Here is a 25,480-nt window from a genome sequence, read left to right as displayed (position 1 = left end):
TTGGGCAACCTGGTCTGGTGGGAGGTGTCCCTGCCCATGGCAGGGGGGTGGAGCTGGGTGGTCTTCAAGGTCCCTTCCAACCCAAACCATTCTGTGATTCTACGGTTCCCTCACTTCTAAAATTTCATATTCAGTACGTCACATCAATTTTAGAGCGACAGCCCAGCTTACCCACCCTTCCTCGAGGATAAACTGTCAAACACTTAATTATTCACAGATTCAAAAGAAAGAAAAACATATGTTTGATTAAATAAAAGCTATAAGAAAAAAATCAGAACAGCTAGCCTCCGCAAAAACAGCAGGAGGTACAGTTGAATACCTCTACCTTCCTGGTTTAATCAAAGCACTAATTTTGCCCTTAAATCTAGTAAAAGGACCTGAGATCAAAGACCTAGCTTTCCAGATCTAAAGAACCTTAACAGCATGACACGGACCTGGGCAGGAGCAGGTCCTCCAGCAGCTGTCTTCCCTCAGTGCCGGGCAGACAGCGCTGCATCCGCCTGTCCTAGTGGCAACGACCGAAACACAGCAGAAACAGCTCGCTGAGACGTAGAAGCAAGTAACTGGAAAAGCCTTTGCTGCACCTCCTGGGAGAAGAGAGAGAGACTGGCTGGGTGGTGGCATGGAGCGCAGGGGGCTGGGTGCCAGCCACTGCTGTGGGCAGGGACAGCAGTGCTCCCACGACTTCAAACACATTTCTCTGCACCGAGCGACTGCTGATTTCCTGCTTTCCTTTAGCTACTGGCTCATGCAAGACGTGGAGTTTCTTGTAAGGCCGTACCCAAAACATCTGGGTATTCACGGAGCATACAATATGCAGTGAAATGCAAAGACTTGCCATCACTCCAAAATAAATTTGGAAGCATTCAGCAACAGCATTTTTTAAATCTAGACAAAGTTCTTTGTGCCCAGAGAAGCGAAGAAAGGTTTCATCTCAAATCTTAACAAGAACCCCTCTGAAATCTGAACCAAAAAAAAAAAAAAAAAGTCAAATGGAAATTCTCAGTTAACTCTGCTAAGACAATTGGCAATGGTAGAGTACCAAGTTCTCCCTGCTGGCAATTACTGTAGATGGCAGAGAGCTATCTATGATGCAGACACAGAAGGAAGAGGTCTGCAACAAAATAATACATTTCACAATTAAATCAAGCCCACTGTAAATACATGTTATCATCTATTTCCAACCAACAATCACAACCCCGTACTAAGGCTCAAACGTAATGAATCCCTTCTAAGCAAACCAAAAGTGTGCATGTGGATCAAACAAGCACAGTTTCTTCACTGATGTCTACTCAACTACCAAACATTTTAGTAGCCTGTTAGAGACTGGATCATCATGATGCCCAAAGCAATAGAGATGAGGTAGCCTATGTATGAGATCAGCTCTCTGCCATTACCTTCTTACTTTCTAAGAAAATTTGCATCAAAGTCTTTGGGTAAAAACACCGCAAAAGGCCAAGTCTGCAATAGATAAGCTTGAATTTAATACAAAAGTAAGTCTCTAATGGGCTTTCAAGGTCTGTTTTTTGTTTTTAATTTACAAAACTAAAGATCTAACTACACCGGTATTAACCCCAGGTATGTACCAAAAGAGTCAGTGTTGCACTATTAGGCTTTTTTTTGTTGTTGTTAAAAAAGTATTTTCATAATGATAACGAAATCCATGCTCTTTTAGCACAGTCTTCAGTCTAAAGGCATAGAGGCTCAAGCAGCTTTGACTTTAATCAAGTTATAATAACAATGATTTAATAACTTATACAACCGCTAGAACTCCTTTGATCTAATACTTTTCCTTTCTTCGACTGACTCAGAGTCTCTAAACTCTCAGCATTTGTTAAGTTTCCTTTTCATGCCTTCCGTTACCTTCCTAAACCAATTCCCTCACCGAGCTTCGTGTTCAGGAAACCACATGCGCCTGCCTCTGTCCCCAGCCCTGCTTCCAGCCTCAGCGCCAAACTTTGCATTCCCTGTGGTCATAAACCCTTATCGGAGAGGAGTCCCAGGTTCCTCACGCATACCCCCAGGCCTCCTACCAAGGGCTGATTTATTATCCCCGCGACTCAGCACCAGTTCAAGTGCTCGGGGGCTGCTTCTCGGTGTCTTTAACCTTCTCTTTCCGCCTACCCCTCCCTTCTCAGCGGCCTGCAGCGGAAAGCCCAGGGGGACGGCTTCAGCCCGGCAGCCCAGGGAAGCAGGAGGAGGGCTGTGTGCGGGGAACCACCGCCCAAAGCTGGCTGTGGGGAGGCAGAGGTCGGCGAGGAGGCGATAAAGCAGCCGTGGGGACCACGCCTGCCCGCGGGGACACCCCGCGAGCCCCCCCAGGGCTGGCAGGGCACCGCTCCCCCCCCCGGCACCCGCCTCCCGGGGCTCCTGCTCCCCCCGCACAATTTCGGGGCTTTCCAGCCCAGCCCCGGGCGCACGGCAGCGGCTCCACGTGAACCTTTTATTTTTATTTCTATGTTTTTTTTTTTTTTTTTTCCCTCAGGACCGAGCCGCCCTAGGCCGCAGGCCCGGCCCCGCTCCCCGCGCTCTCCCCGGCCCCGCAGCTCCCGGCAGGGCCCCGCCGCCGCCCGGCGAACCGAGAGCGCCGCGCCCCGCAGCGCCCAGGGGAAGCGGCTCCCACCGCGCCGCTGCCGCACCCCTCGGCTCAGCCCGGCCTAGGCCTCCCCGTGCCGTGCCGAGCCGAGCCGAGCCCTGCCCGCCCCCCGGCCCCACGCACCGAGCCGCCGCTCGCCTGCCTGCCCAGCGCCCCGGCCCCTTCCGCCTTCCTCCGCCGCGCCGGGGAGGCGGAGCGGGCCCCGCCGCTGCGTGACAGGAGCGCCGCCTCGGGACCCGGCCCGGCCCCTTCCCTTCCCTTCCCTTCCCTTCCCTTCCCTTCCCTTCTTCCCTTTTCCCTTCTTCCGTTCTCTTCCCGAGGGGACCCCCGAGAAGCGTTCCCCAAAACGCCGTTTTTCGTGTTTAGGGGCTTCACGAGGGAAATGTGTCCCCGCCTCGTGTGAATTTCGGTTTCGCTCCCTACAGACCTCACCGAGCCTTGATGTTTTTCATGCGCTCACTTCCTCACTTAAGTTTCTTGGCAGCTGGCACGTAGAGGACAGCCACCTTTTGACCACGGGCTGTGTTTCCTGTGCTCATCAAAATTAATTCTGCGTTAATCAGGAATAGCTCCCGGACACGTTCGCGTGCTGTCCTCGCATCCTGCAAACCGTTGCAATGCTCCTCAGAAGTTGCACGGTTTACGTCCACCACCCCCTCCCCTGCACCCAGCTTTCCAAGCCTGTTTTTTTTTTTTTTTTTTTTTCACCAGCTTGGTGCCTATGAGTCAGCTCTGCCTTCTTCAGAAATATCCCTCGGATCATCCATATGGATCTCAGCAAAACCCTCTCAAAATCTGGAGAGCACCAGTGAACTTTTCCTACTTGTGTAACATCTTTAGCATGAAGACTGCTTCCGCTGCTGATTAAAACCAGGCTGGCCGCTGTCTCAGTACGTTCGTATTTTTGGAACCAGCCATTTTAAGTCACAGAATCACTCAGGCTGTAGGGGACTTTGGGAGGTCTCTGGTTCAACCTCCTGCTCAAAGCAGGGTCGGTGCCGACTTCAGATCAGGTTCACCAAGACTTTGTGCACCTAGACATCTCACCTCCAGTGCCACCCTGCCCCTGGTCTGGCTGCTGGCCACCCTCACTGCAGTTACCAGCCCATGTGCTTTCCCTAGGTCTTGCACCTACAATGGTGATTCACGTGGCTTGTATGATTCAAAATGTCCATTTTCTTAGGGCATATTTGTAACATACTCAGTGATCCTTATGCAGGGAGCATCTTCTCTAGCCTTTAAATGTTTCACAGCATGAATCACAGGAGAGCGGTACGTTGAATATAGGAACAGGAAAAAAACAGACACCAAAATGGAAAGTGTCATTACAGCTTCGCTCTAGATTTTTTTCCTTGTCTTCTTTTGACTTCTTTTCAATGTATTAGTTAAACTTTTGGTATTCCTCACATATTTTGTATGTGGATTCTCATTCATGTTCACAAATTCAGCAGTCTGTAGTTGTATACCATTACATCTCTTCATCCTAACGATACAGTCATACAAACGGCAGCTGAAGCTGGCATGGTTCGTACAGCCTTCTGACATGTATAGATGTGAGAGCCAGAACTCAGAGAAGAAAAAGAGGCTGGGAAAGAAGTCAAACTGAGCATCGTTCTGGAACTTTGCTCTCGAAGAGTGTTAATTAGCACATCCTGAAGTACAAATCAAGAAGCTATGAGGAGACTTAAATTAGAGCACACCCTCTGAAAGACCTGGAAGATAGACTAATACTTTTTTGTGGATGTATTATCAAATGACTCAATTTCAGTATTTGCCTGGTGAGACAAAAAAAGATTAGGAAGAAAGCAAGGCAGCTGGGAGAGAGAATGGATATTAACAGCTTGACCATGACTTTCAGCAAGAGGGAAAGTGGTGGCTGGATTTTCTAGGATGTGTATCTCTGGTGGGTGTGTATCTGGGTGGCTGCTGGACACTGTAATAGAGTTTTGATAAAAGTTTTTACTGAACTCACACAGACTAAAACTCTGGGGAATGATTAACAGTAAGCCACGTTTGGTTGAAGGAGCTCATGGAAAATATAATAGTCACCAACGTGATCTCTTCTTCCAGATTTCCAAGGCCCCATTTCCAAACATGAAAACACTAAACGTGAAGCTTTGTTCAAACTGCACTGAGAGCAATAAAATAGGCAACACATAGTCTCTTCTTTTAATCTTAATCTTGGGACTCTCCGGGCAACCTAGCAATAATGAGATAAGAACAGGGGAGTGGGGAAATCAACTGCAGTAGACACATGCCAGGAAAAAAAGAAATTATTTGACTTTTTAAAATTCTGAGTGAAAAATTGCATCTTATCACATAAATTTTAACAAAAACAAGAATCACTTTTTTCCAACATGCCACCAGAGCACCCTCCTGCCGCGTGCTTGTGTAATACGCATTGTTCACATAATCTACAGCCACCCACCTCATAACAAATGGGGAATACCAAACGTAATACCCTGAGATACACCGTGGACAAATAGACACCCACGTACCTGTCAGATTGAATGTAAGCAACCGACAGAGAAAGACCCTCTGAGAGTACGAAATCATTTTTCACTGAACAATTACTCTACCTCTGACTTTTCACTTCTGGTATCACCAGGAACCGCATCAACTTGGCCTTAGCAGAAAAGTATTTCCCAGCACTTTCCATTTCTTTCTGATGTGGCACCTTTTGCTACTACCAGCATGTTTCACAACTGCTACCTTCCTCTCTTTCTCTGCCCCATCCAACTTCTGTTACTCGTTCCCCTCCCCCCTCCCCCTGTTCTTTCACTTCTGCTGGCATTTCCCAGCCCCGCAGGGTGGTTTCAGTGTACTCAATCGGTTAAGACCTGTTGGTTATTTTCCTACGCTCTTCTTTCTTTGGTTTCCTGTTGGCTTAATTTACTGAAATGGCGTCAATTGAAGTTCAGTAACTGGGTGGTTACATGGAGATGCTACAGTGAAATGAGCGAAATGGCCAACTGCTGCTGGAAAGGGTGGAGAAGGGAGGGAGACCCTGCCCACACATTACAGCTGCTTTCCTCGAGTCCACAGTAGCACATGGTAGCAGGATAGTTCCAGCTGGAAAACTCTATTCTCAAAGGGTCAGTATCTTTCTACATAGCTTTAAAAAAGCTATTCACTTATTTTGTAGGATCAGCTTTCCACTCTACATCATCTTGTCATGGAACCTGACAAGCTGAATCGAGAGGGGGTGGGGGCAGATTGCCTCTCTGGGCAGCAACTATTTGGTAACAACATGTCTTACCTAAATTGATGAGCCATTCCCTGAGAAAAATTGTCTCTCACCCTGCTGGCATGAAATTCATTGCCTCTGTTTTGCGCCTGGAAAAGGACTTACAAACCCAAAAGCTTACCTGCCTTTAATAACTACACCAGCTTGTAAATAAAAGATACAAGGACTTTGGAGATAGAGTATCTTAAAGACTTGCAGCTGTGGTTCCTACTTAGCTGTCTTTTAGTCTGCGGGAGGAAGTTTTGCTGCACACAGAAGAAGGAGTTGCTACCCCAGTGACGTTTTGCGCATCTTTAGACAATGCAGGTACACAGCAATGGTACCTGGTACAGGAGAGCTGCAAGAAGTTGTGTTGGTGCAGCCTTGAAATCAGATCATCCATTGTCTGAAGAAAAACATATGAATATCAAGCTAATCTCTTAGAGAAATGTTTTCACCTCCTCTAGGAGAAATATTTTCACTCCCTATCTCCCTCCTATCCCACAAGAAGTGTTTTTGTGATACATGCAACACGTGTAATTGCTCTGTCCAGAGAGTTTAGTTCATGCTCTGAATGCATGCTGCATCACCAGATTTTTCTTTGGAAATAAGAAGGAAAGTGCATTTTTTCCCAGTAGGTTTAAAAAAAAAAGCAGGACTCCATCTGTTCAAAGTCAAGATGCAGAAACCCATCGGCAGCCTTTCTTGGTTCTTTGCAGAGAAGGCAAGTAGGCACTGCATAGCCACGTGCACACCACGTAACCCCACTATAAGCACCTGCAGACCTCTGGTCCCCGCACAGCTGAAGAAAGTCACAGAAAAATAATGCTAGCAGTCAGGATCAGTCTGTGTGTGTTGTCTAAAGATATAGAAACCCGCATCCAACACAACACACATCCTGTTTTGTGGCTCACACTTCACGTAATCCCTCGCAGTACAGTATTCTGCTCCAACCGGGTCAAAGCAAATAAAAGCAAACAATAATTTTTTAAATCTTCAAGCTGAAGCAAAGTTTCTCTGAAGACCACGCTACCGAACCACTCATCCTACAGGATATTTTTTGTCATGGATGACAAATCAAAAATCACGATTTTATGATAGCCGGGCTGATGGCTGCCATACACGTTCCTTCTGCTTTATACCCATCCTTGCCTGGCACTGCCCCGGCAGGCCACTAAGTTGATGTGCTTTGAGGGGGAAGTGTTTCTGCCTTTTCATCTCCCTGAATAGCTCAGATGTTCCCTAAGCTGAACATCACATTTAGCACAAAGGAAGCTACAGGGGAAAGCGGGGCTGAGGAAGGAGCACGCTCTCCTTGCGCAGGGGCTGGTCTTTATACTCTTCTCCTGCAGCCAGAATTTGATGATAGCTAAATCTGCTGTGTTAGGCAAATGGAGCAGTCAGATGTACTAACAGAATTACTGACTGGAAGCTTTTTCATGCTTTTACCAAGTATTGAAAGCAGCAGCACTACCCTTCCTTCAGAATATGGAAGTCTAGATCATCTATGCCAAACAGTAATTCCATTACAATGACACTCTAGTAAAGGTTTTTGTTTGCTTGTTTTAAATTTAAAGTCCTAAGAAGAACCTTATTGTTTGCCTTATAATCTGCCTAGTGAAAGGCCTCCCTTCCCTGTGATAAAGCTGCTGTAACTGCAGGGGTAGGAGACCAAGCTGAACACAGAGCAGGAGCAGGCGGTGGTAGCAAACACTCAGCAATAGCCCAGTAGACCCTCGAGCTATGCGTGGAAGGGCAGCTACAAGGTGCAAGAGCAGGGCTGCATATGCAAAACATGGAGGCTGGAAGGTTTGTATTGCTACAGTAGAAAACAGAACTGATACTCGGCCCAGGGAACCTCTAGCAGTGGTGTGGCAAGATGGAAGGAAATGGAAATGTAAAACTAAGAGGTATAGAAAGCACCACAAGAGAAAATAAAAATATTCTGAGAAAATAAAAATGAGTTACAGGAAACTTCCAACTAAATGTATAAAAAAATCAGGAAAAAAATGTTTATAGAAGTGATACTGTCCTATCAAAGAGTAGTAAACACCCTCTGCTTCCTTCCCCCAGTGAAAAGGGAGGCAATGGCAGTGAGTATCCTCAAAACGCTACCACATTGCACTCCTGGCTGCTGTTCCTGACCCACCTCCTTATTTTCTGTTTTAATAGGATGAAGAACCTAGTACCATAAAGTCTAGAATAATGTGCATCTAATTACGCTAGAGTTAAGCGAGCTGTTTACTATGCACATCAGTTGTTGAACAAAGTATTAAAACCTGTGCATAGCAAGAATTCTAACCTCCTTCCCTCCATTCCTTTAAAATAGCTATGAATGCTCTTATGTCATAGGAAAGAAAAAAAGCAAACAAAAAAAAAAGAAATGTATAGAAATAAAATGATCAACTGATAGATTTTGAAAGGGAAGTATCAGCACACTCTACTAAAAACTCTGTATAGGCTCTGGATGACCCTGCTGAAGTATTTTCATGAATGCGATTCTTTCTTTCTGCCAGGATCTTCCACGTCTAAGACTGCAATACAACTTGTTATCCAAGCATTCATCAAAATGATCCAAAGAGACTTAACATTTCATCGGATAAAATTTTATTTTTTATAAAAAAAAGATAGAACCAGAGGCTACTTTTAAATGAAATCATTTATTAAACCAATCTGTTTTATAGGAGGTATATATATATATTTTATCATTAAGACAACTTCAATGAAATGACTATCTACAAAAATGACTTTGATTGTTTTATTTTCATGTCACCATACATGAACAGATGGATTTTATGTCTTATGAAAACATTTTACTCAGTATCAAAAATGTACACATTTTAATAACCATTTCTATGGTCTGAAGGGATTTTTACATTTAATTTCAAAAATAAGTGTCATTTTATTGCCGTACAAGTTACAGCTTAAGCTTAAATCATTCTATACATAATAAAAGTGTTGTGTAGATATACGGGCAATTTTTCATGTTGTCACATACCTTCATTTTCAAGACTCAGAGGTGGGGCATTTGCATTTTTCTTTTCTTTTTTAAGCAAAGGCTAAAATATGTACTGATGTGAGCACAAAGCAACAGTTTTTAAGAACAAAACCAGTTTTAATGGCACAAGAGTTAGCATTTTTATAAATTAACAGCCAGAGTTCTTGATTATGGAAACAGATACATGAGATTCCAGTCCTTCCCTCAGGGCTTTGCTCTCTGGAAGAATACCTGTCAAAATTTATTAAAAAAAAAAAAAAAAAGGAAAAGGAATACAAATTTAAGACATGGTATGTTTGAGATGTAAGATAATTAGACAGAGCTCATCTTCTACTTTAACATAACGAACCATGAGTTACAAGGATGTGACTTGTGCTATTCGATTACATTTACACCCTCAGAAATAACACATTCTCTACAATTACAGCATAAGTTTTTTTTTGTTATTTCAACTATTAAGTAACACAAGCCACAAGAATACCAGGCTACTGAGGAAATGGCAAGGTGCAAAGCATAAGTGCAATTTTACAGATGTAGTTTGCTGTTACTGCTCTTTCTTTCATGTAACAGCTTAGAGATTATATAACTGCTTCTGCTGCTTAGAGGTTCACTATAACTAAAAGCTTATAAATAATTTTAGTCTCATGTTAGGACATTCTATATTTCAATTTTAGTTCAGGTATGTGCCATGAGTGAATTATGTGTCAATGTTCAAATGGAATTAAAAATGATCTAATAAAAAAAAAAAACTTTTACCTTTAAGTAGTTTTTAAAAACTTTAGCATCAGGCTGCTGAAGTGCTTGACAGAATTCCTGTAAGAGAGAAGAATGAAATTCTAAACAAGTAAATGAAGCACAAGACAACCTGACATATATTAGGAGAATATAAAATATCTTGTATGTATAGCCATTGATCTTAGTTTGTATTTTTCTTAATGTGTAACCAAAGAAAAGCATGTTATGGATAAAAAGAAAGAACTGCATTCTGGGATGAGAAAAGCTGTATGGTCAAATATAGAATATGAAGTTCACTTCTAGAGGAATAGACAGAAGCAAGGACTGCAGTCAAGGAGATTCTAAACGTTTAACTTTTCTAGTAACTTTTGGTGGGTTTGAAATGAATACTTCAGGCAAACATTTGCACTTCAGTGATATTTCTCACACACACACGAAGTGACTCTAGATTACAGCAGAACATGTCTGCCACTTTTGAAAGTTACAGTCTTAGACCAGAAAACAACACTGGGGCAAGCAACAGATAATACTTGATCCTTATGTATATGTAATACCACTTGAAAGTTCTACAGTTTAGGAGACATTTGTACTCATTACAAAACTTAAAGCAAGCCTGATTCTTACAGCACCCGAATTAATTGCAATTTTAAAATTCTTAGCCTACAGCTAACAATTTCTTCACAGCAATGCTTCCATATGGCTAGCAATGCTTAATGTTGAGACAATGGACAAGCGTAAAGTGTCACTTTTGAGAATCCTCTTATACTGCTTGCTACTTCGAAATAAACACAAAACCCACACCTGTTTTGGTGTAGTATGTTATTTTGACAGTAGAGCCAGTGCTGTGGCTTAGCATTGAATACAGCCTTTATAACGGCACTTAGTGTATATTTAACATTCTTCATTGTTTTACTTTTGAGTTGCTATTATAAGTTACCTGATACTCAAGTACATATTTATTTGTGTTGAAGTAGGGAGATGACTTTTTTTGCACGGTACCCTTGCAGTAATTTCACTCCTTACACTAAATTAATCCTATTCCAATATGCAGTAACGAATAATTTTTACTGAGGGATAGTAGGAGGTTAGCTTTGTCAGTATACATTTTATTCCCATATAAAATTTCTGCATATTAACAGTTTTCCAAATGTTCTTTTGGGAATTCCTACCTGAATTATCTCAGGAGCTACTTGCAAAGAAGGCAAATACTCTTGCTGAAGATACTGAATGCACTCAGGACCCTAAAGAAAAGCAGCACATAATTTGTTTAAGTATATTTTTCTATATACTTACGGAAAGTCACAGCCCTATACTGCATGGTACGGAAGAGTTTTAGAACAGATGGTCTATATGGCTATTTTACAGAGAAGCTATGCGTATCAAACACCAAGCGTTCACAGATGTCTCAGATGTTAGCAAATAAAAAGAATTATCTTAATGTTGGCATTAAGGATTCAACTGCATTTTGGTATCTTTCATCACACAGAAGAATGCACTGAAAATTGTACTGAAATAAGTTTACAATAGAGTCAATTTGCGACATGTCAATTGTAAAAGTCAGTTAAAAAAGAAGGTCCCATCTGGAGAAAAAGGAACGCAAATGATAAGTTCTCCTCAACGCAATCTCCTCTCTGCAAGTTTGTAAATAACTTCTCATAATTTTAGTTTAGTTGTGATTTTAACTTATATTAGATAGAGAGAAGTTAGTCAGCAAGTTAAAGGGCTTAGCAGTAACATGAACATAGAAACTGCTTGGTTTCCCATTAAAACAGAAATATGCTGTAGCGCTTTAGTCATTAGCCAATGCAAACCATTTCTTCCACAGACGTTTCTCAATATAATCTATTAAGATACTGAAAACTGCCCTTCATTGTTGCAGAAGTACTCTATAGTACAACTCCAATCACTCTTTCGTGGTAGCTGAAGTACTACATTGAAAAGTATAAGGCCTATTGATCACTTAAACACAGCAACAGTTGAGTGATAGGATTTTTCTCCCTTAATTAAGGAGTCAATATTTTGCAGTATATTATCAAGACGGAGAAGTACTGGATTCTCTATTCCTACACAGCACTATATTCACCCTATTCATTTATATAAAAGTAGAATAGAAATTCATCTAAATAAGTATCTAATTTCTAGAAATTAATGAAAACATTAGAAAGAAACCTGCAAGAGTTACTCCTTGTAAAGTACTCTGAAGCTTACCCTTTTGAGATGAATCGTCTTTAATGTCACTGCACATTCTGATAAAGCCTGTAATGTAACGCATAATGTTAGACTCTTCAATTAGTCTACTAGTTAAGTATTTACATCCAAAGATCCTAAAGTCAATCCCAAAACAAGGGCTAGTGTATGCCACTGTTCCCTTCTTTCCCTCAAGACTAACTGAGCCTCAATCAAACTTTACTTCCAATTTTTGTTCCTCTCTAACCAGAAAATTATCTGTCACAGCTGAACCCTAAACAACCTAAGGAAGAGCTACCTGTTTGTTCACTTTCACTGAGTGTTAGTTTGCAAGTAATACAGGTCAATGTCAAATACTCAAACCTGCAATCCTCTAGCTTGATTTTGAGCATAGGTGAACTACAGAATACAGTGCCACAATGTGTAAAAACTAACCATATGAGTACCCCATTAAGAAAAAATAAGGTATTTTCTTTGTAAGACAAGACAACCATTAATACCACGTGGCCACTATTTTTTTTCCCTTCAGTCTGCCACATGGCAATGAGAGTAAAAGAAAAAAACAAACTGTGATACATACCAATACTGTCTGGGCATCTGCTAAGTCAAACGTTTGCTTCAAAGGTGCTAAGAAACATGCAGGTACAATGTGCTTGTAGACAAAGTCTGCAAAACCTACTGGTCCATCTTTACCTCCTGAAAAGAGAAATAACATTTCATGTTCTACTGTTGCTTCCCAGACAGAAGCAGCTGCAAAGGAATTATGGAAAGAATCTTACCCCAAAGCTCCACCAACTTCGAAAGAATAATAAAACAAGTCTTCTGTGCAATAGGATCTGGGTAATCCACTGCTCCTTGAATGACAGTGAACAACACACGTTCCACATTCTCTGCACCTTAAACAAATTAAAGGGAGCTTGTCATTTAAACCTGCAACCTAGGAGTTTCTGTACTATTGCACAATTTTTTATTTTTATTTTTTTAAAGAATACTGACCTGGAAGACATGTTTCAACTTCAAAATAGCCTTTTTTGCACAAATTTCAAATATTTTTGGAAAGTTTCCCCTACGATGCAAGACAACTCTTATTTAGGTTATTTACTTATTTATTTTCAAAGACTGGAGATGCTTTTTCCCCCCCCTATTCTGGCCTTTAACACAATTAAAGGTGAGGGGGGACCTTGATCTGCTTAGAAGTGTTTTCTCCTCTTGACCCAAACATGACAGTTAATTAAAACTCAGCAGCACCCAAGTAATTCACTTATCTTCCAATACAGGGAAAGGTGATTTTTTTTTTTTTATCATACTTCAAACTTCTGTGATGCTTTTATGCTTATTTCTATTTGATTCCTGTAAAATTTATTGGCCTATTACAACTACCAAAATGCCTCTTTCAAGAAAGCTCTTACTACTACTTAACACCATCCTTTCCTTTTCCATAGGTATTACAAGCATTTTAGGATGGGGGGAGGAAGTCTGAGCTCTAACTACCAGATGAGTTTCTTTAAAGTTTTTCAAATCCCTTCCTTTTTTGATGGAATGCAGACCAAGAGAATTACTTAGTAAAGAATCAAGACAATGGACATCTGGCTTTGAATTCCTGTTATGAAAAATAGAATTCATTTGCATTTCAGAAAGCCTGTTAAGTACATATTTAATAAGTCATGATACATTTTAGCATAGTTGTTAACATCAGGTGATAGTAATAAAAATTGCAGAAGTGACGGATGTGCATTTCTGAAAATGAGCAACACAGAATGAAAACTGGGAGTTGTGAATGTCCTTGCCAAGCAGCTTGAACACTGCCATCTGTTTTTAAATTATTTTCTAGGGGAAAATATTGTTTGATCTCTGATTCAGTAATTAAATACAATAATGCATGATGATGCACAAAGCATTCTTCTTATAAACAGAGTCATCATACTCAAGCCGAAAAAAAATCAATAGGAAGAATATGCCTACTACAGCTGGATTTTACAAACCCAAATTCTTGCTTAAATAGGTAAGTTTAATACTGTATTTGCATCAGTCCATTCTATCTTAGCATAGTTAATAGTACTTGGCAGGAACTAAGGCTTGTGATTTTAGCAGACAAAACTTAGAGAACCACCATAGTGCCATCCTCAAGAAACTGAACTACTTACCTTGATTAGCTATGACTTCACTCATTCCACTGCCAGTTACTGTCTGCAGAAAAGCAAAGTAACTCCTCCGTAACATTTGTTTTTCTAAAGCAGCAGACTGGTCATTTTCTTCTGCTGGAAGGAGCAACACTTCAAAAATAGCATGAAGTAGTGGCATAAACATCTGTTGCAGAAAAGGTGAAACCTGTGTCTGTGGAGATTGGAAGAAAAGTATGAGCACAAGCAGTTACAGAAACTGACACTTGGAAATTAAAAGTTCAGGACTTGTTACAATTCTCGCTTTGATTCACTTTCAAAGTTAATATTTTCCTGTACCAAGTACATACAGCAAAAAGTCACATCAGGGCCACCATGAACATTATTGCATCTTGACTTATGTGCCACCTACTTCATGTCTTTTGTACAAAAATATATAGTCTCAGCTAATCTTATTCTGAGTAGGAACAGAAGCTTTTGCCACATTTCTCATCCTTTTGTTCAGGTAGACTATTTCTAAGTCCCCAAAATATAAAGGTGGGCTATTGTAAAGTCACTGTTGTTACAGAAAAGGGTACCTCTAAGATGTTAAAACCAACAGCAGACCACCTTTTTCAGTACTTAAAGAAAGTTCACCTCAGTGTACATTTTGGGCAACAACACTGCACTGAGATCTTGTAAATCATAAAAAGTTCATTGTGTCTATAAAAAAAACTGTGCTGCAAGTAATACTTTATTTTTAAATATTAAACACAAAAATTCAGAAACAACATAAAATTTTGAGACTAATCAAAGAAAAACTTATTACTGTGAGTCTAGCAATACATGCCAGTGGTTGAAGACTGTCTACTACCAAGAGTCGTAGAAATACGCATTTTTATCAAATGTCAGGCAAGGTTTTGACACACATCACCTCTTTGCTGGTTCCAGAAAACTATCTATTCATCAATAGTATGACTCCAGAAAACTTACGCAATATCATACCTTAAATTTTGCTGTTATTTGGTTTATAAGAGGAATGAATTCCTGAAGATCTTTTGCTTCACAATCTTTAAGCATGTGTTCAGAGGCAGAAGGAATGAAGGGAAGAACTTCTTCCTCTAAGCAAATAATCATGCGGTGGAGGAAAGTGCGGACACCACTTCTCAGAACTTCCTTTTGTAATGGACAACTGAGAGCCGGCAAAAACGTTTGTAAGCAGTCCAGATATACCTCAGAGCAGCCACATTGTTTTACAGTTTGCTTATTGCTGAAAGCCTTGCTGGTTCGGCTGTGAAAGCAATACACCAAGTTTTATATAAGCTCACGTTCTATATGACAGAGAAGCAATAACACTGAGAACAACGTATGCTTTAAAACCCATATACTAAACTAAAATACTACATTTTGTGAAATGGGAGCCAAACACCAGAAGAGACAATTACTTGATATGAAGTAATTTATGCTTTGGCAGTTTTTGGAGAATTGAATTCTAACAAATCACAAACAATATATGATTAGAACAGCTCCAGACAATTATTTGAGGAAACTATTTCATAAGGAAGGGAATAGATGCTGCTGGTTCATTATAAAGGTGCTAAATATTCTTTATCTACATCTTTAACAGCCTTCTTTAAGGGGATTTAATTCATTTTCTGGGCTACTATAAGAAATTCTACAGCCACTAGGGATATTCTAGGTCAATACAACACAAATAGAGACTCAGACCCTCCTGCTAATAATTTCTTTCATTTAAATTCTTTAAAATAAATTCACTTTTACTCAAATCAGAAACACACATGCAGACATTGTGCAGTACCTACCTAGCAAACCCAACAGCATGATTGAGGCAGTCAGCCAGTGCCATTTGTCTGTCCTCATCTTGTGCCATCATCAGCTTTTCTAACAATACTTTGAACTTCTCCATCAGTGGAGTCAACAAATTCCTCATTAGAGCCTGTTTTCTTTCTGCGGAGTATTCACTGTTAACTATTAATACTCCAGCTGTTTCATAAATGAAAAGTTGATCATCACTGCTTAACAGAGCTTGGTAACCATTTTCCTAAAATGGAAGATAACAGGCATAATTCACCGTGTCCTCTATCAAAGCCACTCTTTCTTTAATCACACTTTTCTTTAATTTCTACAGTACAGTTACAATACTTTATGTATTTCTTTTACTACCTAGGCAGAAGTGTAAAGCACAGGCAAAACTTAGTTGAAGGAACAAAAATTTCTATACAATTCAAACGGCCTTCTATACACTTTTCTTTTGCCTACACACCCAGAAATCCAAAAAAGCAAGATTCTTAAAGTTAGGTTCAAATGTAAACATGCAATTGATCTCCCCCCCCCAAATCCAAGACAATTATTTGTGCTTAAATGTTTGTGTACTAAGCTCACAATTCAGTATGTATTTGGGCGCACTGATGAATAACCACAAGCCCTATTTATTACAAAAAAATGCTGTAAATACTCACAGGAGGAGAAAGTTCCAGAAGGTCTTGTATTCTATTCAGAACATCTTCAATAAAGGGATTCATTTGTTTACTGAAGTAAAACAGAAGTATATGACACTATTTAGAAGTGTGTGCATTTTTACAAAATTGCTGCCATTTTCCTTAAGGTGTAAAGCTTGACATTAAACTACCTTCCTAATATAGAACATCCCTTTAAGTATTAGGGCACAGTTTTAGAAAAACCTGGGTTACAGATATGGTGCTTGTGGTGGGCCAAATAAATACGTGGTACAGCTGAAAAATAAGCATTTCTTTCTCTCCCTCATTCTTTAAAAATATGCATAAACAGCACCACTCAGAGTGAAGTATTTTCATTAACAGTTAAAAAAAAAATAGAATCCTTCTGAAATGTGTTCCATCTTGGAGCTTCTTCTGCCTCTACATTCAAACATGTTTGTGAAGTAAGACCAATAGGTCAGGGATATCTGAAGGGCTCTAACAGCCTGAGTAAACTCCAAGTATAAATTTTGTAAATATTGAAATCACTCATCTGTGCTTACAGAGGGGGGAAAAAAAGGCAGACGTCTAGATCGTTGATCAGTTTCAACATCTAATCAAAATCGGCTAAGTATATGTATTCAAGTTCTTTGTTCTATGACAAATTTGTCCACTACTAGCTTGGTATTACATAGCAGGACTACTCTGTTAGAGCACTGTTTTGTCATATTACTTCACAGCAGTCCATTTAAAGCCCTGCCTGTTTCAGTGACAGCTGTGATGCTCCTATTTTACCATACACAAGCCTTCTGCACAATTTGAATACATTTATAGCAGCTTTACTCACTTAAGAGACTTGACAAATCTGGAAAAAAGGTAAGCTGTTCGACTTCGTACTTTTGGACTTGTATGGCGTAGACCACGGTGATCTAAAAATGCCATCTGCAATCAAGAAAAAGTATTTCAGCTTACAATCCCTGAACAAGGTGGGGAAAACTAGTCACACAAAAATTTAAGAAAGCCAGCATCTTTAGTGATGTTCAGAAAAGAAAAAAGTTCTTAAATACAAGAAAACTTATCTACACTTACTAGTTGAATATGTAAATTAGGAGAAACTTACTAGAACAGTTGGAATGTGTTGAGGTTCAACAGCAAAGAATTTTTCATATCTAACCACTGTTTCAAAGAATTCCAGGGTCACTGATGTATGCTGATAGGCACTAACGCCAGAAGTCACTAGCTACAAATAGAAGCATTAGCACGTTAGTATTTTACCCATTTATAACACCAAAATGGTACAATGTAGTTGAAATGCTGGTAATTAACATAAATCATTTGAACTGAAGTGTTTGTCTTTATTAGCGTTTTTAAATAGCTCCCACATCACACATCCTTACCGTTCTCATCATATCTTGCAAAGCCGTAGCTTTTGTAACATCACCAGAGAAGTGAGCACCATGAGATACAGGAAGAGCCTCAGCCAACATATACAACAGCCTTATCGCTACCTCTACTTCCATAAATCGTGTAGTCTGCCAATTTCTAGAGAAACAATAAGAAAATCACATCAGTCAACAGAGATTATGAAATAATCACAGTTCTACCACATTAAAATATTCTTTTGAATATTCAGAAACATAGCATAAAAAAGTAGATTTCAGATAAGAAAATAAATGCTCTAAGACCTAGGCAGTATTTCAGGATGCTTCTGAAGACCTTATCCACAGATGTAACACCTCTCCATCAGGGTGCTAACAATTTTCTTTGACCAGTTTCAACTTAAAAGCTACAGATTTTTCCAAGTGTTTCTTTAGGCACAAAGATCTACTTTGATGTGCCAACAAGGCACTCACCTTCACTTAAAGAGAGGGCTCACTAAAAAGCAAGGCACAAGGAAGGCACTGATGACACAAGATTTTGGTTTGCACACAGCCAACCACCTAGCCAGGCATCTAGCTTATTTACGTGCATAGTTCTCAGGATTGGTTCTGTTCCTTTTGTAAGAATTAAAAAAACTTCACCGTTGTTTCTCTTCTGCATCCAACTTTGTTTTTTTGCTAGCAATAGTATTCAAAATAATTTTCCATATCTCATAAGCCTTTCCTGGCAGTGTAAAGTGAACACTTGTCCAAACGGATGTCGTGTAGGTCTAAATGACAAAGATGAAGAGACACCCCGAGGAGAACAAAAAATAGCTACCATTTAAGGTTTCAAAAGAAAGCTTCTTCTTTCTAAGAAGCAGAGTAAAATTATTTTTATCATGAAGTTACACAAAGTCACACTTAGAGAATTGCAACTAGCTTATTCTATCAATAGGCTTTGCATTGCTACATCATACTTATGTTTAGTGCAAACCCTGAGAGTAAGAAAGGCAAGAAAGCTAACAGAATTGTATTCACGTAAAGAAGATAAAAACCAAAATCTTACTGAAGTGTAGTGTTAAAGACTCTGCGGACAGATGCCAACAATAACTCTGGTGAGACCTGAGCAAGTCTGTCCAGCAATAGTTTCAACTGCTTTCTGTACTCCACAAACATTGCTTCATCTTCACCCTACAAAACATTCACGTCAGTTAAGTACATATTTGCACGTTTAAATACATCCAGAACCGTTTCAGACAATTGCACCTAAAACAAAAATGTGTACATACACGAACAGCACATCACGCTCTGAAAATTCAATAATGCTCTTGCAACATAACTGCTGGCTCCTTTATTGTCTGGTTGCAATATGTTGAGATCCATTGCATTCAGCCCAGAACCACACTAAAAAGGCTTTCCAAAATGAAAACTAGCCAAAAAGTATAAGAAAGAAAATGCTCCTGGCAAAGCATTATTGACCTGTTTCTTGAAAATTGACTCATTCCTCATAAAGATGTTCTTCCTCAGCATCTTAGTTTTAAAATTAACCTGACAGAAACAGTGAACTTGGGACTACATGTAGTCCATGTTAATCTCTAAAACCATTGCTCTCAACAGCCCAGAGCAAAATGCCTAACACATTCAATCATTACTGCTGGCTGGCATGGGCAGAAAGTGAAATCAAAGAAATTCCTCCTCTTTTAGGCTATTTTTGCAGGGGTTTGGCCTCCTCCACTCAAAGTAGGTCAAGTAGTATCTCTGAAATGTTTAATTACACAATGTTTCTCAAATCTTTCTGCGTGACAGGAGAAACGTGCAAACTGGAAAACACGCAAGCACTGAACAAGCCAGCTCAACAGCTATGTTTAGCTAACAGCGCAGTCATATTTACTTAGGAATAGTTCTGTACAAATGCAGCCAGAATTACTCTGTTAACTAAACTGGCTTGGATATCCTTTTACTATGTTGTTTTGTCTTATTTTTTAACTTGAGATCTGCATAAGCTTTCCACACAGAAAAGATTCAGTCTACAGACCTTAGCTTTCTACTTTCACATCCTTAGCATATGAAAAATGTTTTTTAAAACACGAGAAAGTTTTACTACATGTAATTTAAGTTGCATTTGCCTGTTTATTCACACAATACCTCATTTTCAAAGTTATATTCTTCATCATATGTCAACTTCTTCATAACAGCCAACATGATTGCCTAAGATAAAGAAGAAAACAGAACTAAGGGTAGAAGCAGAAAAGCGGTAAGAAGCAACAGTTGAAATCCTACAGCAAAGAAAAACATTAAGGCAAACGTTAAAATATTTGTAAGTATTTAAATCCCATTTGAATTATTATTTTCTGAGGTTTAACAATATTAACAATCCATATTAGAACATTCTATCCAGAGAACACACAGATGTCATTCCAGATGAACGGTATGCATGACTTTGAGCTCTGTCTAACAGTATTATCTGGCTGTATTTCCTGCTTGTAATTCGTGCTGTTCAGTTCACACCGAAAACAACAATTAGAGGTGACTGAACTAGGCAGAGGAAGCTAAACAGGATGTCCGAGTTCATATTTTAAAGAGGTAGGTCAGCTCAGCCATCACGTCGCATTCCCTAATACCTCACCATCTCCGAAAGGTGGTTATTTATTTATTTATTTATTTATTTAATTTTTGCCAGGTTAACAATCTGAATTGGTTCAGCAAACGATTCAAGAACAACAGCCAGGACCAGCAAACAAGAATAAGAAAAGCAAAACCTTCCCTTTTCCACAGCAGCAAGTTGTTAGATCAGTCCAAGAGCTAACGTGTAATTTCACTTTAGCAGGGACTGTCTGTAAGTCCTAAAACAGGAATAAAGACTTGATCTTGTCTCTACTGAAGTCTCAAATGCTAAATGTATCACTTTGATGTTACAAAGCACTTATTTCATGTTTTAGAACTTTGATATGTTTAAAATATACAGAGTACCCAACTCCATTCACATTTTCCAGGATGGAAAAAACTGGACGACAGACTGACACAGCTAGCTAAAACAGATGTTTAAAAATCTGTTATACTTTAATTTTCACTTTAGTTTAAGAGTTTGTTCTGGGGAGCCTACAAAAATACGTACTAGATCTAAACATTCCAAATGAACAGAAAGCTATCCCAGATAACAAAAACTAGAGTCAGAGGCAACCTTTTCTTTATGCTTATTACAACAACAAAGTGTAAGAAATCTGAGAGAATATTCAGTAGCAACAGGTAATTGGGCAGGGCATTTCCATGCTCCTTACACATGGAGTGGACTCACTAAATGTTAGAGAAGACTCGGTAGAATTATAACAGGTATTTGATCAGTGTTACAGAGCACCTGATCCCTATTCCTAATACCAGGTTAAAAGAACTTGCTCCACGATTTGTTAAGTTCCGTAGTTGACAGTTTTTGTGTTTTTTTTTTTTATTTCAACTATAGCAAATGAAAATTGTGATCATATCTGCAACAACTTAATTAGTATTTTGCTATTCTCTTCCACTACTGGAGGTTCTAAATGTAGGTACCCATTCAAGTCAGGTAAGCAATAAAGAAGAAAAAGGTAAATAAAGTAATAATAATAATAAACTTTTGATGAATTAATCATGATGTTTTTCTTTTTAAGTGCAAAAAACTTAAGTTCTTTAACACCAAAACAGGCTGGTAAATTAAACTTAGGTTAGTGAAACAAAATTCTTGGTGATCTTGCATAAACAGGCATTTGCAACAGTTTGAGGAAGAACATGGTCCTATGGCAAGAACGTGGTCAGGCTTTCTATTGACACCAAGTGTCTGCATCGTATGCAAGCATTCTCTGCAGGAAGTAAAATTAAAGAATTAAAAGAATTACAAAATCTCAACGTGATATGCTTGTAGCCAGAAATGCCTAGAAACAGCTGTCATTTTAAGAATTCAAGATATAATCCTGCAGATGAGAAAAAACTTTGCAACTTCAAAGGCACAATAAACATGATTCCCTTTCCTCCCATTCAAGTAATGCATAAGTTGAAAGTGGTAACTTCTTAGGTGCAAAATTTTAAAGGAATGCTGCTAAGCATATGATTTAAAGCTTGGTAAGAAAGTCAGCCAAAAGACTTAGACTGTTCCAAAATTTTCTTATTAAGAATTGGATGAAAGAAGAAAGATTGGTACGATTGCTTCTCAATTAAACACAAATCCTCAGTAAACTTATGAAATAATTATAACTGGAAATTCTTCAGTATAAAAGCAACTTCAACATAATCACACTTCTGGACAGCAACACCTTCAAATTTTAAGTGCCTTAATGTGTGCTGCAGTAGTAATTTGGTTTGAACAGAAGAGAAAAAGCATCAAAAATAAAAGATTCAGTAATACTATCAAACTTAGGTTACCTCATCCACTTTAAACAAACATTAAACAAAACCAGATCCAGATAGTCTGGACACTATCCAAACTCAAATGTTAATGTTAGAACAGCTCAGTTTTCTTTGTAAAGGAAAAGGAATCACAGCAGTCAGCTATATGAGCTTACAGAGGATCTGCACCAACCTAGCCAATAACATTTAAATTGGTACATCCACATTGGTGCAGAAGTGTCACAGGGAAGAAAAAATTTAAAAACTGTGCTGAAAAAATAAACAGGCAAGTTTACTACTTCCAAAACTGGACACAAAGTTATTTATTAATTTTAATGACTAATGTATAAACTTAAGCTTAATGCATGTAGCTGCTCATCCTAAGAACAAGCATTATATTCGAATAGCAGCTTCTTTCATAAGTTTAACTCCTGATATCATCAAGGGTTGAATTTTATGACAACTCTTCCCATATTTCTTCCATTTCTTTGGGATTATGGCAGGTTTTAATAAAAAATACAAAGCTTCAGGAGAAAATGTCTTCTATCGTGGTTTAAGACCATTCTATCAATAACCTGTCCAGGAGTATACCAAGATAAGGTACTGACGGCCCTTGGGAAGACCAGCACTTAAATAGCTCTCATCTTTATGTACAATTCAACGTAGGCTTGCTAATTAAAGAAACAACTGCAGGTATTGAGTGGAAGATTGAACATATTGTCCTTACTTTTAATTATTGTCATATGAATCACAGAACGGACGGGGTTGGAAGGGACCTCTGAAGTTCATCTGGTCCAACCCCCTGCCGAACAGGGTCACCTAGAGCACATTGCGCAGGATGGCATCCAGGTGGGTTTTGAGTATCTCCAGAGAAGGAGATTCCACAGCCTCCGTGGACAACCTGTTCAGTGCTCTGTCACCCTCACAGTAAAGAAGTGCCCCCTCATATTCAGCCAGAACCTCCTGGGTTTCAGTTTGTGCCTGCTGCCTTTCGTCCTGTTGCTGGGCACAACTGAAGAGACCGGCTCCATCCTCTTGACACTCTCCCCTCAGATATTTATACACATTGATGAGGTCTCCCCTCAGTCTTCTCTTTTCCTGCTGGCAACACTCTTCCAAATGCAACCCAGGATACCGTTGGCCTTCTTGGCCACAAGGGCACACTGCTGACTCATGGTCAGCCTGGACATTTTAAGGCATACAAATAATACATGATTTGTTTCAACAAAAAGAAAAGTTCTGACACAAAATGTGTTTTTGCAATAAGAAGCCTTCGTAAAAAGAAAGTCAACACTTACCTCTACATTAGCTTTTTGTTGGTCTGAAAGTGCAGAAAGCTATAAAAGAAATTTCAAGTGTTACTTTTTGTATTGTAACTCCTTTGCTACTTTCCAGTAGCAAAAGACCGGTTTGCTTTTTGTATTTTTTTTTTTTTTTTAAACAGCCATACGATCTGCAACCCTCCTGTCCATTATTGCAAGATTTAACACAGTTCCTACGGATTTCTAAACAAAACTATGTAAGCAGTATGCTCACAGCCAGTGAATGTACTGAATACTAGTTAGTCAAAAGGTTTTAAGTCAGCTTAAAAAAAATGTTAGCTTCATATATTCCCACAAAATCAAAGTAAATAATACATCAGAAATGATGTTAAATTGAAGCCAGACATATTTACTTGTTTCAAGATGTGAAGGTAGTCGTAACAAAAGCCGATGATATTAGATGAGATGTCATCATCTTCATGAATGAGCAGCTGCAACATTAGGGACACTTTTGCTTCAATAGCTTGCAGAGTGTCTTGAGCACTCTTCATATCGCCATTTTTTATCAGTTTAGTCCAACTAGCTATTAACGCTTGCCCCATTCCATTGACCAGCTTTGAAAATCTGGCCAGAAAATCCACATCATCTTCCTGTAAGAAAAGATATCTGATTAAAAATACTAGCAGAGCTGAGGTTTAAATGGCATGAGCTTACCGATGGTACTACCCGCATTTAGTATGTAGCAGAAGTAAAAGCAACATTTGACTCCCAGATGGAAAGTATAATTATCTGGTTTGTTTTCTCTGGAGATTAGAGAGAAAAGGAAAAGCAATGCTAGAGAGCTGGCTGCCCTCCATTATACAAAAGTAGTTTCCTCATCTCTTCAAATTAGCTTGTTTCACTTTTTGCTTTACAGCAAGAAGCTGGCTAGCAGGTTCAAAATAAAAGAGGAAGCACATACCTACCATAAATTTTAGTCTGTATAAGAGGAAAAACTTTATGGGAAAACTTCAAAAAATTAACAGCTGCACCTCACTTCAGAAATACTGATAACAAGCAACAGTCAGTACTGCCTGTAAAAGCGAGTGATTATTTAATATTTATGGCTTGCTTTTGCAGAAATACATTGATCAGAATTGAGAAACACTGCTAGATCAGTCATCCCAAACAGATGCTTTAATCCATGTCACAGCTGCACAAGTGCAGAGCAATAACAAGTCTCTCTGAAAGACTGAGATCTTCAGAGGTTTTTTAGAGAAATGACTCCTGAATTGATGAATGCACATTTTTTGCCTTCTGGAAGGAACACATATTGGATGCAGACTTCACAATAAAGAGAAAGCTGCCTTGCAATCCAAGAACTAAGGAGTGGTTCCTCTTTCTCCATAGCACATAGCAAACAGTTATTCCTGAAGTACTGTAACCTCATGGGGAATATGTATTTGGTTGGTAGGTGTATTTTTCCAGCTCCCAGATAATAATTTCAAGTCTCATGTCTGACGGTGCAGGCATGGACAACAGCACACGACCTAAAAAAGTTAGTCTAATGTCTCGCACTAAAAACTTCTGCCTTGGCTATATTCTTAAAACACCTTGGCTAGAATATCCATTACAGAGTCATTCAGAATGGAAGATACAAGGCCACAAGTCATAGAAGCAGCATAAACAGTACGCACACCACACTTCAGGAGAGGAATAGGAGTTACAGAATACTTTCTAGAACAAAAAAAACCCACCTCATGCTGAAGACAAACAAAATGCAGTGACTGTACTTTAAATGAGTAAGGTACGTTAATAACCAGCTGTTAATTTAAGTATGAGAAAAGTACAAGAAGTGTTTAACATTGATGGAGAAGCGCAGCTAATTCTCCCTATATTTGTGGACTTATCTTGACAGTTTTCTGTTAACCTGCTTATTTAAGAACTGCCTGAAACCTATGGCTCATTCCTATTGTAAAAGCAATTTACAAACCTGATCAATACTGAAGAGGCCAGCAGACTGTAATACTTGACATAAAGATTCAACCAATTTTGTTTTATCAATTGGGTCCATTCCCTTATTTACAATTTCAAACAGACAATCACAAGCTTCTTCCCGGAGAACTTCCACAGACATGTGACCTAGCAGCATATTTATAAACCTTTGGAAAAAAAAGAAGTTTATATTTAAAAGTACACAGTAGCATCATATAGAAGCTTTGTATTAT

The 25,480-nt window shown here is 39.2% G+C and overlaps 2 protein-coding genes across 8 annotated transcripts in view; both read right to left on the bottom strand.

Annotated features, from left to right (window-relative positions):
• The window catches only part of TBK1 (TANK binding kinase 1), a 31,330-nt gene extending 26,056 nt beyond the window's left edge, over positions 1-5,274 (bottom strand). The window contains exon 1 of one of the 5 annotated variants that reach the window (XM_040552448.1): positions 5,176-5,274. The gene's annotated coding sequence lies outside the window, so the exon portion shown is untranslated. Of the gene's footprint in view, positions 1-434; positions 1,451-1,885; positions 1,908-1,987; positions 2,342-2,719; positions 2,853-5,175 lie in introns of those variants that run through there. The other 4 variants (XM_040552416.1, XM_040552438.1, XM_040552456.1 and 1 more) reach the window with 4 other exon arrangements.
• A 3,192-nt stretch (positions 5,275-8,466) lies between these two features.
• XPOT (exportin for tRNA) overlaps positions 8,467-25,480 on the bottom strand; it is a 27,380-nt gene continuing 10,366 nt past the window's right edge. For all 3 annotated transcript variants that reach the window (XM_040552384.1, XM_040552381.1, XM_040552393.1), the window contains exons 8-25: positions 25,246-25,414; positions 23,687-23,923; positions 23,310-23,348; positions 19,804-19,866; positions 18,725-18,849; positions 17,695-17,839; positions 17,418-17,537; positions 17,145-17,239; positions 16,322-16,391; positions 15,665-15,903; positions 14,847-15,132; positions 13,887-14,076; positions 12,522-12,638; positions 12,323-12,438; positions 11,764-11,811; positions 10,725-10,796; positions 9,577-9,633; positions 8,467-9,051 (exon numbers count right to left, since the gene is read on the bottom strand). In XM_040552384.1, the coding sequence (XP_040408318.1) occupies positions 9,025-9,051; positions 9,577-9,633; positions 10,725-10,796; positions 11,764-11,811; positions 12,323-12,438; positions 12,522-12,638; positions 13,887-14,076; positions 14,847-15,132; positions 15,665-15,903; positions 16,322-16,391; positions 17,145-17,239; positions 17,418-17,537; positions 17,695-17,839; positions 18,725-18,849; positions 19,804-19,866; positions 23,310-23,348; positions 23,687-23,923; positions 25,246-25,414 (2,215 nt within the window). In that variant the 3' untranslated portion in view covers positions 8,467-9,024. The remainder of the gene's footprint in view (positions 9,052-9,576; positions 9,634-10,724; positions 10,797-11,763; positions 11,812-12,322; positions 12,439-12,521; positions 12,639-13,886; positions 14,077-14,846; positions 15,133-15,664; positions 15,904-16,321; positions 16,392-17,144; positions 17,240-17,417; positions 17,538-17,694; positions 17,840-18,724; positions 18,850-19,803; positions 19,867-23,309; positions 23,349-23,686; positions 23,924-25,245; positions 25,415-25,480) is intronic.

The sequence above is a fragment of the Cygnus olor genome, chromosome 1 (assembly GCF_009769625.2).
Source record: "Cygnus olor isolate bCygOlo1 chromosome 1, bCygOlo1.pri.v2, whole genome shotgun sequence".
NCBI lineage: Eukaryota > Metazoa > Chordata > Aves > Anseriformes > Anatidae > Cygnus > Cygnus olor.
This window is presented reverse-complemented; position numbering and strand designations above follow the sequence as displayed.